This window comes from Littorina saxatilis, linkage group LG10 (genome assembly GCF_037325665.1).
Source record: "Littorina saxatilis isolate snail1 linkage group LG10, US_GU_Lsax_2.0, whole genome shotgun sequence".
Classification (NCBI taxonomy): Eukaryota; Metazoa; Mollusca; class Gastropoda; order Littorinimorpha; family Littorinidae; genus Littorina; species Littorina saxatilis.
The window spans coordinates 31,508,468-31,522,958 of record NC_090254.1 but is presented as its reverse complement, the minus strand read 5'-3'; the positions used below and the strand labels follow the sequence as shown (position 1 = coordinate 31,522,958).

General features: G+C 48.5%; 1 protein-coding gene across 1 annotated transcript in view; it reads left to right on the top strand.

Moving 5' to 3' along the window:
• Positions 1 to 14,491, top strand: part of LOC138978594 (uncharacterized) — a 54,737-nt gene that overhangs the window by 34,011 nt on the left and 6,235 nt on the right. The window contains exons 7-9 of the mRNA XM_070351353.1: positions 89 to 343; positions 3,072 to 6,340; positions 13,438 to 14,198. Coding sequence (XP_070207454.1) covers positions 89 to 343; positions 3,072 to 6,340; positions 13,438 to 14,198 — 4,285 coding nt within the window. The remainder of the gene's footprint in view (positions 1 to 88; positions 344 to 3,071; positions 6,341 to 13,437; positions 14,199 to 14,491) is intronic.

Genomic DNA, 14,491 nt, shown 5'->3' with positions numbered 1-14,491 from the left:
CTTGTCTACACAAACCTCCTCCAGTTTCTGTGACAAAATTGACACCCCTGCATGTTATAAAACGGCTCCTTCCACTTGTATCCACCAGATGAGCTGTCCACCGCCTGTCACATCTGCGGCAAGAAGTTCCTCAACGAGTCCAACATGCGCAAACACCTGCGCTTCCACTCTGGACGCAACTTTCCCTGCAAGTACGGCTGTGATGTTGTTTACCCCAACGTGGCCGAGCTGGTCAAGCACCTCAGGGCTTTCCACCCGGAGCTGCCTAGGAAAAGTCAGGCGGATGCAGCAGCTAAGGCCAATCTACCCAAGAAGCGACGCGGGCGAAAGCCCAAGAACTACGGTCAGTTGAGTGTTGGCCACGGGTGTTGAAGTGTAGTGAAATAAGGTTGCAGAGTTATTTAAAAAGCAAAGAAGCTGAACAGATTCACGGCTATTCCCAGGGCTTCATTTCTGCCTCCTTTAGCTGCAGGCATGCTGAGCTAATTTTAGCATCCTTTCCACCACTGCTCTGTACAGCAGACAGTGAGTGCTGGCTCAGATGAGTACCATCAGACATGGGATTCTTCCGTAAATTTACGGAATTCCGTAAATTTTTAGGCTCCAGGGATCATTCTTGAGATTCGTGCAAATCCGCTGAGAAAATTTTGGGGTATATGTAGGTATAGACCCAAGTTTTTCGGCCGGTCCGCTGATCGCGACGCTCCATTCCATACTATTCTTGAACGGTTGGTTCCTAAAACGGTCAGACTGTTGCTGGTCGATCCGTATGGGAACGTGCTCTTTGTCTCCTACAGTCACCGTTTCAATGTAGCTATCGGGGATTCAGTATAAGCATACCGTATGAGAATGATTCGGCGCCATTTTTACATCGCTTCGAGCCACCTGCCAAAATGATGAGGAAGCTAAAGCGAGACGAAACCGTTCTAGCCCGGGAAATTGACCAGCAGAAGTACAAGAAAAATCTCTGGAGATTCGACTGGCTCGATGAAGTTGTATCATTGAGCTGGAAATACGAGAAAGGCCAGAAGACACAAGACGTGAAACTGAAAGTTGGCGATGCTTTTGCTAAAATCAACTTGCCGGGAAAAGCTCAGTGCACTTTGTGCAACGATGTTAATGTTATCAACTACGGCTCCAATGGAAAGACTGCCCTCAAAAGCCACTTGGAAAGCAACAAGCACCTGACTATCCTGAAAACCCAGTCGGGTAATCAGTCACTGGGATCGTTTGGCACCGACAAGGTAAGAACATTGAAACCACACCGTCACACGCCACCACCCCCCCCCCACCCCCCGCCTCTCTCTCTCTCTCTCTCTCTCTCTCTCTCTCTCTCTCTCTCTCTCTCTCTCTCTCTCTCTCTTTCTCCTCCTTATTTTGAGTCTTAGCGTAAAATTAATTTGAGAAACATGGGAAGGAAGAGAAAGGGGGGGGGGGGGGGAGGGGGGGGCTATGATTAAGCTGAAATATGCATTTCAGGGCCATTTTTGTATGTCTAAAACACAAAAAAACTTCAGCTTCTGGGGGCAAAGCCCCCAGACCCCGACCAGGGGCATCGCCCCTGGACCCTACTGGGGGCCTTCTGCGGCCCCCAGACTCCCACCTTCTTTTTCCTTAATTATCACTTTTTCTGAATCCCATGTCTGACCATCTTCCGGGGGAAGCATTTGGGTATATCAAGCAAGTGAGCTTAACAGTGTGCTGGCTGCAGCTGTTGGTAGCCTCTGCCTTGACTATTTTTAACTCCCACTAAAATGCAGGCCAGGAACAGCCGTGGATTGTATGGATGCATTTTTGACTCACATGCGAAGCAAAAGTGAGTCTATGTACTCACCCGAGTCGTCCGTCCGTCCGTCCGGACGTCCGTCCGTCCGTCCGGAAAACTTTAACGTTGGATATTTCTTGGACACTATTCAGTCTATCAGTATCAAATTTGGCAAGATGGTGTATGATGACAAGGCCCCAAAAAACATACATAGCATCTTGACCTTGCTTCAAGGTCAAGGTCGCAGGGGCCATAAATGTTGCCTAAAAAACAGCTATTTTTCACATTTTCCCCATTTTCTCTGAAGTTTTTGAGATTGAATACCTCACCTATATATGATATATAGGGCAAAGTAAACCCCATCTTTTGATACCAGTTTGGTTTACCTTGCTTCAAGGTCAAGGTCACAGGAGCTCTTCAAAGTTGGATTGTATACATATTTTGAAGTGACCTTGACCCTGAACTATGGAAGATAACTGTTTCAAACTTAAACATTATGTGGGGCACATGTTATGCTTTCATCATGAGACACATTTGGTCACATATGATCAAGGTCAAGGTCACTTTGACCCTTATGAAATGTGACCAAAATAAGGTAGTGAACCACTAAAAGTGACCATTAATCTCATGGTAGAAAGAGCCAATAAGCACCATTGTACTTCCTATGTCTTGAATTAACAGCTTTGTGTTCCATGCTAGGTTTAGTTATTTGACCTTGACCCTGAAGGTCAAGGTCATGTAAAGGTCAAGGTCAAGCATGTGAGTCGTATGGGCTTTGCCCTTCTTGTTATTTTGTGTGTGTGTGACGTGATTGCTGCTGAGCACTGGCAAGTTTCTTGTTTGTGTCAATAATTCCTGTCAAGTGCAGCCTTTGGATGCTGGAAACTTTTGCTATGTGTCACCTAAAAGTTGTTGTTAATGGAATTCAAAAAGTATTTTTAGTTTTGGTGGAGAGTTGTAATGAGAAGCAGAAATATGTTATTTATTTTTGGCTGAGATGAGGAACAGGAGGGAAGTACTTACAATATATTTACGATACATTTGCTTCAAAATGTTGCATGCAAGGTACTTAATCAATATTAGGTTCTGTGTGTTATCCGGCAATACTTTGCTTCCTTGTTTTTTCATCAGTCAATTGCCCGACTTAAACTTTTCACCTAGTAGTTAATTATAAAAACAGTCATGATGAAATACTCGGTGAACAATCCAAGTCGGGCATGTGACGGACGACTGCTGATCGATTCTACATGTCATGAGTCAATCTAACCATTCGCAGAAGATTAACAATGACTTTTCTTTCTTTCAGTGGAACCATCGCCTGCTAGCAGCCAGTCTTCTCTAGTTGACCAGGAGTCCAACTTCAAGACAGAGGCAGAGGCCATCAAGGATTTCCATGACACACACCCACAGGGCTGGAGAGAAACCCGAGGACGAAAACCTCGGCCAGGCATCGTGGGCGTCCACTGCACAATCTGCAAGAAAAAGTTCTCCACCTACGGTAGCATGTGCCGACATCGCCGCTCCGTCCATCGCGTCATCAAGCAGTTGGGAGAATTCGTGCAGATGGATTCTGTGTCCCACTCTCCCCCTCCTGTACCCGCTGAGGAGGAAGAAACAAGCTGGGAGGACTCTCTGGCTAGAAGAGTCATGCACATTGAAGCCAACGTGGAGAAGATGTACAAGGCTATTGAAGAGCAGCAGGCTAGAAAAGAAGCCCTGGAACCCAGACTGTCTTTCTCGCCCCCACCCTCACCTACTTCGTTCTACAGGAACGTTTCTGACAACATCGCTGAAAACCTCTCCTGCTACCTTGACGGTGGTTCGGAAGCCCTGAAGGTGTCCCAGCAGTACATCAAGGCTGATGATTACGTGCCTTTGGATGAGTTACCTGGTGCTTCTGATATCAACTGGTCAGATTACAACTTTCCACCCTTCTTTATGCCTGTAGACCCTGTCATTCCCAACCCCCCTACACTGCCTTTGCCTGATCCCAAAGACACGATTCTCACAGTAGAAGGGGAGAAGGCCCTTCCTTACCCCACACGTTCGGCAATCGCCGAAAGAGAAGCAACAAGAAGAGCTTCGGCTGGTGGATCAGAGAGCCACTTGGACAGAGACAACGACAAAATGTCAAGGCGGGCGTCAGTTGGTGCACTAGACAGACTGAGCGCGATTGGAACAGATAAGCTTGTGAGGAGAGCGTCCGTTGGGTGCTTTGAGAACCAGAGTGCTAAAGCGAAGGAGGAAATGCCAACAGACGTAGCAGAAAGTAGCGCCACAGTTTGGACTGATGTACAGACAAAACCTACCACATCGAATGGTGCGGCGCTTGAAAACAATAGCAATAGTAATTTCTCATCTTCAGTTGCTAATAGTGCTATGCCTGCAGCTCAGGAAGGTATGAGTGGTGCATCAGCTTCAGAATGTGACAGCAAGAGCTCTGCAGAATTGGTTGCAAAAGAGAAAGATTCATCACAGAGGAGTAAGTCATTGCAGAAGTCTGGATCTCTTGGTGAAGATGATGTGTTTGACAGCAGCTTTCACACCGCTGTTTCTGTTGAGACAAAAGATGAGAAATCTGTATCGGAGAATGCTCAGCCTTCTTGCAACAGTAACACTGCAGAACAGAAGAAAATGCTTCAAACTTCAGAAACAGATAAGGACAGTGCCGTTAAGTCTCAGGGAAACGACTCTGCAAGTGTATGTGTGGAGCCTGATAAAAAGGAGCTTGACACTGTTTCGTCCACAGTTTGTGAGAAACTGAGCGAGTCAGATACTGCAAAACCTATATCTGACACTACCGATAAAGCAGACATCAGTGAGGCAAAATCTTCTGACTCTTCTGAAATGTGTCAGTTAAACAAATCTTCAACGGGAGAACCTGAATTGCAAATTCACAATGCTTCTTCAGGCAAGGTGGTGGAGCGTACCACCACACAGCCTGATAATACCAGTGTAATAGCTGCCCAGAATGACGCGAAGAAACAAACTTTGTCAGACGAACACGTACCGGCTTCTGACACACCCTGCAAGCCTGAACATAGCATCAGTGCGAGGAAAGGGGAAACAGAATCAGTGTGTGACAAAGACTCTGTTATGCCATCAGGTAATGCTTCAGGGGAGACTGCCAATGAGGATGTACAGACAGTGGAGAGGCTCGCCAAAGGAAATGCAGAAGCAGAAGGAAAAGCAAGCAGGGATGATTCTGAAACTGATCTCACCAATCATGGCGCCATAAAAGTGTCAGAGAAGTTTACTGACGACACTGAAAGCACAAAAGCAGAGGGAGCATCTGCAGACCAGGATTCAACTGCTACTCCTGAACACCCATCTGCGGTGTCTGCTACTCTTGAACACCCATCTGCGGTGTCTAACGGTGGTGAGGGTGTGTCCACGAATGAGTTAACTTCACAGAAGGAGGAAGAGAGAAGGATTGATGGAGATAAAAAGGAAGGAGATAAAGAGAATTCTTCAGAATCCATAGAAAAGAGTAAACAAGGCGACAATAATGGACACAGTATAATGGACTTGTGTCCCAAATTAGATCATAAGACAGAGTACACTGCTCCGCACATAATCAAGAAAGCAGCTGATGGCGACACTGAAAGCAACACAGGCAATAAGCCCAAACAAGGTCTCACTCTCAGCGAGAAAGAGCTGGAGTACCTGTCCAAAGGCATCATTTTCTACGTACGCGGCACTCAAGCCCGTTGCCCCCACCCGCCTGACGCAAACAGCATCGGATCACGAATGCTGGAAAGTGAAGCAGAAGAGAAATATGTGTCTTCTCTGGAGCTGACGGTGAAGAAAGTGAATCCCAACAAAGTCGTCCAGAGTGAAGATAGTAAAGGGAATGTAGACACTACGTCAGAACTGTCAACTGACTTTGCAAATAGCCATGCAGTGGACAAGACAGATAAAACTCAACAAGAAATACCTCAAAATGCTGTTGAGGCTGTTGACTCAGCTGCAGCCCTTGCAGTTGCAAGCAAAACTAGTCTGAACAAAGAATCTAGTCTTGACGACCATGACAAAGACATTGAAGTGAACTGTGTCGATCATCCGCAGCTTCAGTTACAAGTTTCAAAAGCATCTCTCTCTTCTGATGATACCAAAGCTGCACCTTCCCTTGTCAACGAAAATAATACAGACCCACAAAACTTTGTGAAAACAGACTCCTTGAATCCTCAAAACGTCCCCATTCAGGACATGGAGATTCACCACGACCCCACCTCACAAAGCTCTTCCGACACAGGCAGAGTAGACCCAGCTGAGTGCAATGACCTTGACCTTCAGATGCTCAACTGGCAGGCCAAATTCAGTCTTCAGGCTTTGCAGGAACGCGTCAGCATCGACCGAGACGCTGAAAAAATGTGTGAGCACTGTCGGCCGCGGAGCACGGAGTTCATTGAGCCATCCAAACGAAGTGCTGAGGACTTTATGAAGATGCGCTTTGGGAGAAAGTATGATGTGTTCAGTGTGTGTTCCATGTGTCGACGGTACTACCACACTGTGGAATCCCTGCTGAGACATCAGTGGAAGAAACATCCATCTATCCAGTGTTCGCACATAGAGGTATGTATCAGTACTAACTACTATCACTTCACTTTATAGTATGATTGGTGTTTTTTTTATGTTCCTGCTCTTCCTCTTCCACTTCCTTCTCATCATTGTCACTAGAAACGGTAAAACTAAAAGACGTCTATTACTTATGGAATTGTTTACCTTTCTGACATTTCTCTTCGGAAGTTACTACAATACTATACACATTTGTTACAGATTATAATTGTTTTAAGACCAACCAGCCATTGGGCAAAAAAAAAAAAAGTTGTATGTTTCTGGTTACATGGCTACAGAAAATAGGGTAGGTAGGTAAGGGATTTTTGTTGTTGTTGTTATTGTTGTTGTGGTCAGGGTAGAAAATAACTATACAGTGACGTAAAGAGACTGGACTTACTATACAAAGAGAAAGACAACACATTACAAAACAAATGAGACAAAAGGGATGCGGGGTTATCCCCCTTGTGTTGTCTGCCGTCTGTTACTTTCGTTTTGACGCTTTTTTTCCTTTTTTTTTTTTTTACAAATGCAATAAAAAAAAGTCTAGGGTCGGCGGGAAAAAAATAGGTAGGGTCGGGTGACCAGAAACATACAACTTTTTTTGTGTGGTCTTGAGACCAATGCTCAAGTTATAAAAAGGACTGTAGTGTCAATAAATCTGTTTTCTAACTTGGATGTGTTGAAAAAAAGGTTGCTCTTGTCTTCAATATGACAATAGAAATTAATAAGGTAGAAATAAGGGGCGGGGATATAGCTCAGTTGGTAGCGCGCTGGATTTGTATTCAGTTGGCCGCTGTCAGCGCGAGTTCGATCCCAGGTTCGGCGGAAATTTATTTCACAGAGTCAACTTTGTGTGCAGACTCTCTTCGGTGTCCGAACCACCCCCCGTGTATACTACATTGGGTGTGCACGTTAAAAGATCCCACGATTGACATTAAATAACATATTCTTACTCCGAATCACATTAGCATTGAGTCACCTGAGATGCTTATCACTGAAAAACGCTTACCCGGCTAAAAATTTTAAAGGGAAGCAACCCCATCACCAAAACGAAAGTGAAAGTAGCTTGGTAATGGGCCAGCACACTGGGAGTTACCTCCCATACGGGTGTGTGCCACGTCACTTCCTCTAGGAACACGTGCCTATTCTCATACGTCTTTTTCACCTCGGAGAGGACGGTTCACTTTTTGACGCTCTGTGGCTGACCTTGTGTGTTTGAGTGACACCCGCCGGCCACGTTACCCAGCTTTTCTGCTCGCCTTGCCTTCAGTTTGGTGAGCTCGTTCCCGTTTGTTGTTGGTTGTTTGCGCTGTTTTCGTTACTGTACGTTGTCCGTTTTTTGCGGACTTGTGTGTCAGTGACTTGCGTGTTTCGCCATTTTGTTGTGTGAGTTAGTTAGCTAGCTCGTATGACTTTGCTCGTAGCTCTGCGTGCCCCTTTCTGTGTTGGGCAAGTGTAGCTATAGTATTTTGTTGACGCGAAAGTGTGTGTGTTTACTGTGTTTTCAGTCGTTTAGACTTACGTTTCAGTAAATTTTTTCGCGTTGCCATGTGTTGTTGACCGGCGTGTCAGTGACTTGCGTGTTTCGCCATTTTGTTGTGTGAGTTAGTTTTCTGGCTCGTGTGACTTTGTTTGTAGCTCTACGTGCCTCTGTTTTTGTGGGGCAAGTTTAGCTATCGTATTTTGTCGACGCGAAAGAGTGTGTGTTTACTGTGTTTTCAGTCGTTTAGACTTACGTTTCAGTAAATTTTTTCGCGTTGCCACGTGTTGTTGACTTGTGTGTCAGTTACTTGCGTGTTTCGCCATTTTGTTGTGTGAGTTAGTTTACTAGCTCGTGTGATTTTGTTTGTAGCTCTACGTGCCTCTGTTTTTGTTAGGCAAGTGTAGCTATCGTAATTTGTTGACGCGAAAGTGTGTGTTTTTACTGAGTTTTTAGTCGTTTAGACTTACGTTCAGTAAAATGTTTTCGCGTTGTTTACATGGATTTGACAGCATGTCTGATTCAGACAAGCGCTGTGGCAAGTCGGACCCCAAGGGGAAATCTAAGCCTTAGGCTTCTTCTTAAGCAGTTTTCTTGTACAGACCAAGAACGTAGCACTTTGTTGTCTGTACCTATTTCGGCGCCTTGCGCTGTTACTACTTCTGCTATCTTTTGCGGCGCCTAGCGCTACTGTTACGTCTGCTCCGGTTCTCTACTACGGAGACTTCGTCCTCGTTGTTAGCACCTGTGCAGGGTGCGTTGGTTCCTTTCTGTTTTAGACACTGGTTCCGGAAATCCGCAGCTTGGTGCAGGCAGAGTTCCAGCGTTCCGTCGCCAGTTGTTTGGCGTTTCCGGCATCTGGCAGTGACGTCCGGGCGTTGGCTTCCGTGTCTTTGCCTTCCATTTCCGGTTTGGAGCAGCGTCCTCCCTCTTCAGCTGCGGCTGGTAAGCAGAGCTGGTCCGATAGCCCTCGTGAGGCGCCTGGACGTTCTCTCTCGGGAGACAGCTCTTTCGCTTCGGGTCACGACCGATACCATGCTGATCTTTCATTTCCGGCGATAACCTACGAGGCCCCGGATTTGATCGAACAGCGGCGGCAGTCGGTTTCGGCTGCCGCATTTCCGGCACTTGCCGGAAGTGATGATCCGTCCGCTCCGGCACGCTACGGCGGTCGCGGCAGGATGGAGTATTCACTGACTTCCGGTCCTTCCGGATCGCGAAGTCAACCAGTGCAGCCTTCGTTTCCGCATTGCGCGGTTCTGTCGGCTGCACTACCGGCACTCGCCGGAGGTGATGATCCGTCCACGCAGGCACGCTACGGCGGCTGCGGCAGTATGGAGTTTTCACTGACTTCCGGTCCTTCCGGATCACGAAGTCAACCAGTGCAGCCTTCAATTCCGCATTGCGCGGTTTCGTCGACTACACTTCCGGTTTCGGCCGGACACGCTGCTTCCTCTTCTGGTGCTTCCTTCCGGATATCAGAGGGTGGATTCCAGCGTACGCCTTCCGGCCATTTAGTGCCTAGGCTTGAGCAGGCATCACTCCACTCGGATGGGGGAGTGACGTCAGCTCATCCAGCTCCGGTTTTTTACGGATGGTCGTCCTGCCTACCCTTACCTTCACAAGGTTCTGGGTTGCAGGATAATGTTCGTGCACAGGCATTCCGGTTTCCGGTTTGCCAGGGCATGCTTCTGCTTCCGGAACTGGTGGTTTTGGTCATGGTTCCATGTGTGACTATTCTGATGCTCCATCAGTGGTCAACGAGGAGTCTCGGGGCGTGTTTCCGTCGAAGCTCAAGTCTGTTCTTGACATCGCGGCGGAAGTAGCGTCTCGTTTTTTCCCCGAAGGGGTGGTGGCTGCGGACTCTTCCGCTCCGTTCGATCCTTCGGCCATGGCGGACTTCCGGCCGGCACAGGAAGATGTTTCTTCCTTCCGGTTCGCCGAGTCTCCGTCAGTGGCTTACCAACTTTCGCATTCGCTGGTTCGTCCAGCACATGCGGGGAGTGGTATTCGGCCAGTGCCTGTTCCGTTACTGCTTCCTTTTGGTCCAGTTCCGGAATCAGCTCAGCAGTGGGTGGCGTCGGCTTCTCAAGCCTCTTCCTTTGTGCCTACGGGCAATAGGAAGCTTAGCTTGCCCACTCAGAGCCAGAGCTGGCTGGCGTCTTTTGCACTCCCTAGGGCTACCCTTCTGGTTCCCCGGGAATTGCTGCCTCTTCTGGCTAAACCGATCAAGCTTGATCTGGTTCTGCCGGTTTCTGAGGCTTCCCTCCTCTCTGCTGAGGAGGTTGGACGTCGGCAGATCGAACTGTCCTCCGTTGCGGAGACTCTTGTTCGGACTCTGTATCGGGCATTGATCGATTCGCTGGTTCCTTTCACTCTCAGTGAAGAACAAAATGCGGACGATGTCTCTGCGCTTTTTACCGCCTTGGCCAAGGTCAATGAGGAACAATTGCGTCTTTCCTCTCTACAGTACACCCAAGCGGTCCTCTGTAGGAGGGATCTCTTCCTCTCGCAGTCCCAGTTCACGGAGCTGGCTACTAGGGAGACCTTGAGAGTCTCCCCGGTCTCAGAGGAATCTCGCTTCTGTTCTCTGGCAATGGATGCCAGACAGAAGGAGATTCAGTCGAACAAGGACAGTCAGTTCCTCGACTTCACTCTGCAGGGGGTGAAACAGTCTAAGCCTTCTAAGCAAAAGCAGGCTCAGACATTGTCGAACCTCAAGCCAGCTCAGAAGCGGCAGGCTCTGCCGGTCGCTCGTGGCAGGAAGAAGAGGACGGCATCGGGGAGGGGGTGCGGCGGCTCTGGGAGTAAGCCACACCCCCAATGAAGCGCTCCCGATCTCACCCCCCTCCCGCCTTCCACCTTGGTGATGGCGGGAGGCCCCTCCCGTGCGCTTTCTCGTTGGATGTTGGTAGTAGACAGCCAATGGATTGTGGGAGTGGTGAGATCGGGCTTCCGCCTGCTCTGGCGGGAGGAAAAGGCGCCTCTTACCCGAGTGCCACCGCGGTTCAAGCCCATCTTCTCGCAGGAAGCATGTTCCGTCTTGCAGTCGGAAATTGCCTCCCTGGAGCAGAAGGGCGCGGTGGAGAGAGTTCGGGTCCATAGCTCCCTGGGATTTTAGGGCGTCTTTTCGCCGTTCCCAAAGCGTCAGGAGGACGGCGTCCCGTGTTGGATTTATCTCTCCTCAACACTTTCTTGAGTGAGATAAAAGACAAGATGGAGACGCCAGCCTTGGTCCGAAACTCTCTCCGCCCAGGAGACTGGGTGACCTCGATCGATCTCACGGACGCATACTTTCATTCTTATGCATCCGGCCGACCGGAATTGGCTTTGTTTCCGGTGGGGAGATCAGATCTACCAGTTTCGCGCACTCCCTTTCGGGCTGTCCCTCGCACCATGGATTTCACCATGGTGGTGAGACAGGTCTGTGCACTGGTGAGGTCCTAGGGTATCCGCCTGCGGATTTATCTGGACGACTGATTCATCATGAACCAGTCCCAGAGCGGCTGTTCGCAAGATACCCTGATGGTTCTTCGAGAATCCAACTTGTTGGGGTTCTCGATCAACCAGGGAAAGTCGGAGCTGACCCCGTCACAGACATTCACTTATCTGGGGATGTCTTTCGACACGGTCGCGTGGACTGTCCAGCCTTCTCAGAGAAGGGTGCACAAGCTCCAAGCTCAGATTTGCTCCACTTTGCCTCTCCTGATGGTTTCCATCCGTCTGGACTTGGTGGCTCGCTCGCATAGAGCGTCCACCTCGTCAGTTTATGCTTCCCACTGGAAGGCATGGACTGCCTGGTGTTCAGCTACAGGGGTGAGTTCGGTGGCTCCGCGCTCTATTCAGGTCGCCAACCGCCTCTCTTTCATGTTTTCGCAGGGCGCCTCAGGCTCCTCGTTGAGGGTCCGGCGCTTCGCTATCTCGGCGACTCTTAAGCAGATCGGTCGGTCTGTTCGAGTCGGGGGCGTTATAGCTGCAGTCATTAAAAGGGCTGCTCTTAAGGAAGCGAAAGCTCGTTTGCCCGCTCCCAAGTGGGACTTGTTTTTAATCCTGGAATTCCTACGTTCTGCGGATTTTGAGCCTTTGAGCGAGGCCATTCTGTTCAATGTCACTCGCAAAGCGCTGGTTCTTCTTTTGTTGGCAACGGCCCGACGGGGTAGCGAGGTCCACGCCCTGTCGGGTCAGCCTGGAGATATCTCCTTTTAGTCGGACGGTTCCGCATCTTTGCGTTTCCGGCCCGATTTCCTGGCCAAGAATCAGTCTCCGGGGCAGGCCTCTCCGCTGGTTAGAGTCAAGGCTCTGATCAGCGCGTTGGCCCCGGATGACCTTGATTCGGTCAATTGCCTTGTGAGGGCTCTTCGTCTGTACTTAGCCCGGACTCAGCCGTTTCGGTCTAGTTCTCAGAAGTTGCTGTTTATCTCGCCCTTTTCTAGGCGCGAGTAAGATTTGTCGAAGGTATCGTTGGCCCGGTGGGTGTCCTCGCTCATTAAGCAAGCTTATGAGTGGAGTCGCACAAAGAGGGGGGGGTCATGCCCTCCTTGCCACTTGACTCGGCCCGAGCCCATGAAATGAGGGTGTGGGCATCCTCTCTGGCAGTACTGCGCTCCAGATGTCTAGAGGAGGTGCTGACAATTGCGTTTTGGCGTTCTGAAGATGTTTTCATAAACTTTTATCTTCGGGACGTCTCGGCTCTTCGACAGGATGGCTCCAGAGGCCTTCCAGCTCTCATAGCAGCAGGTCAGTTCCTGTCCAGAACTTGATGGTGAGTTTTGATTCATTTCTAGCCCACCGCCTTGTTGATGTTATCTGCTAATGTGATTCGGAGTAAGAATATGTTATTTAATGGAAAATTTCCTAGATAAATTTTCATTTAATTAATATACTTACCCGAATCACATACTGTATTCCCTCCCACCTGCCCCGCGTATGGTTTTAAGATTTTTAAAGCCGTATGAGAATAGGCACGTGTTCCTAGAGGAAGTGACGTGGCACACACCCGTATGGGAGGTAACTCCCAGTGTGCTGGCCCATTACCAAGCTACTTTCACTTTCGTTTTGGTGATGGGGTTGCTTCCCTTTAAAATTTTTAGCCGGGTAAGCGTTTTTCAGTGATAAGCATCTCAGGTGACTCAATGCTAATGTGATTCGGGTAAGTATATTAATTAAATGAAAATTTATCTAGGAAATTTTCCAAAAGGGTCTTTCCTGGCAAAATTGCTTAGGCACAATTAATAATTGTCTACCATACCCGTGTGACTTGGAATAAGGCCGTGAAAGGTAAATATGCGCCGACATGGCTGCAATCTACTGGCCGTATAAAATTTCATCTCACACGGCATCACTGCACAGCGCCTAGAACTGTACCCACGGAATATGCGCGATATAAGCCTCATTGATTGATTGAAATACACAAATGGACAGACAAATATGCACAGACAGACAGACAGACAGACAGATCTAATCCATCTATGCTCACAGACACAAGAAGACACAGACACACAGACATATATATATATATATAATGATATATTATATAGCACTAGCAGACAGTGACACACACACACACTGAAGCCCACACACTTTGTTGAAACATTCCCTGCATGGATTAAAACCTCCCTTCTCTTCCTGACAGGTGGAGAATGGCCACGGCCTGGAGATGCTGTTCTACCCAGAACCCTCCAGCAGTGGGCAGCTAGCCAAGACTGTCCTCGTGCCCCCCGAGCACACGTCTCAGGAGTCCTACACATGCACACGCTGCAAGCTCAACGTCAAACAGTACAGCCGTCTGCGCGCCCACATCATCAACTGCGACCCCAACACCCCCACCGTCCCCCACACCCGCAAGAAAAAGCCCAAGACCAACCGGCACCGCTTCATGGAAAAGATGCTGCCAGAGAAGAACAGCAAAGAAGAGAAGTTGAAAGTACTGGGGAAAGCTGTGAGGGATTTGAGCTTCAAGGTGAAAGGCCCTGGGAGTGGGGGGAACAAGGCGAAAACATCACTGCCCTTCTCCGCTGGAAAGCACAGATCAACCCATTCTGCCACCAGAAAAGAAACTGGTCGGTCGTACTCTCAAGCCAGCAGCGGACCGACAACGCCCAAGCGTGGCAAATCTCACCACTGGAAGTTCCAGTCACAGTCAGCTCCATCCACTCCTAGCAAGTTTGGTCTGTTGACAGAAACGGTCGGTGGGCGGGCGCGAAAGCGTCGCAACTATGAGCTTCTTTACAACCCAGCGGCACACGTTCGACGGCGAGAAAAGACGGAGGTCATGGACATACACCAGTGTCAGGGCTGTGGGTTAAAGTTCAAGACCTTGTCGCTGCTAGAACGCCATGGCAAGCACTGCTCGGGCAAGGAGAAGCTACTCAGCCAGAAATCTCCTGCCAACAAGTAGGTTGAGTCGCTGTGTTCTGTTTTGATAAATGTCTTGCTCAGTTTGCACATCTGCACATCTCTCTCTTCATTCTCTTTCTTTCTTTTATTGTTATTTTATTGTTGTTTCTTTTGAGGACATTTTAGAAAACGAATTGATTCATGATGTTTGTTTTGTTTAAAAGCTGGTCATGAGACAAATAAACAAATTTGTTTATTTGTGAATTTTTTTAATGATTATTTTTGTAAGGCATTTAGAACTATGTTAGGCATATATATAAATACCCTTATTATTATGAGGTGTACAGAGC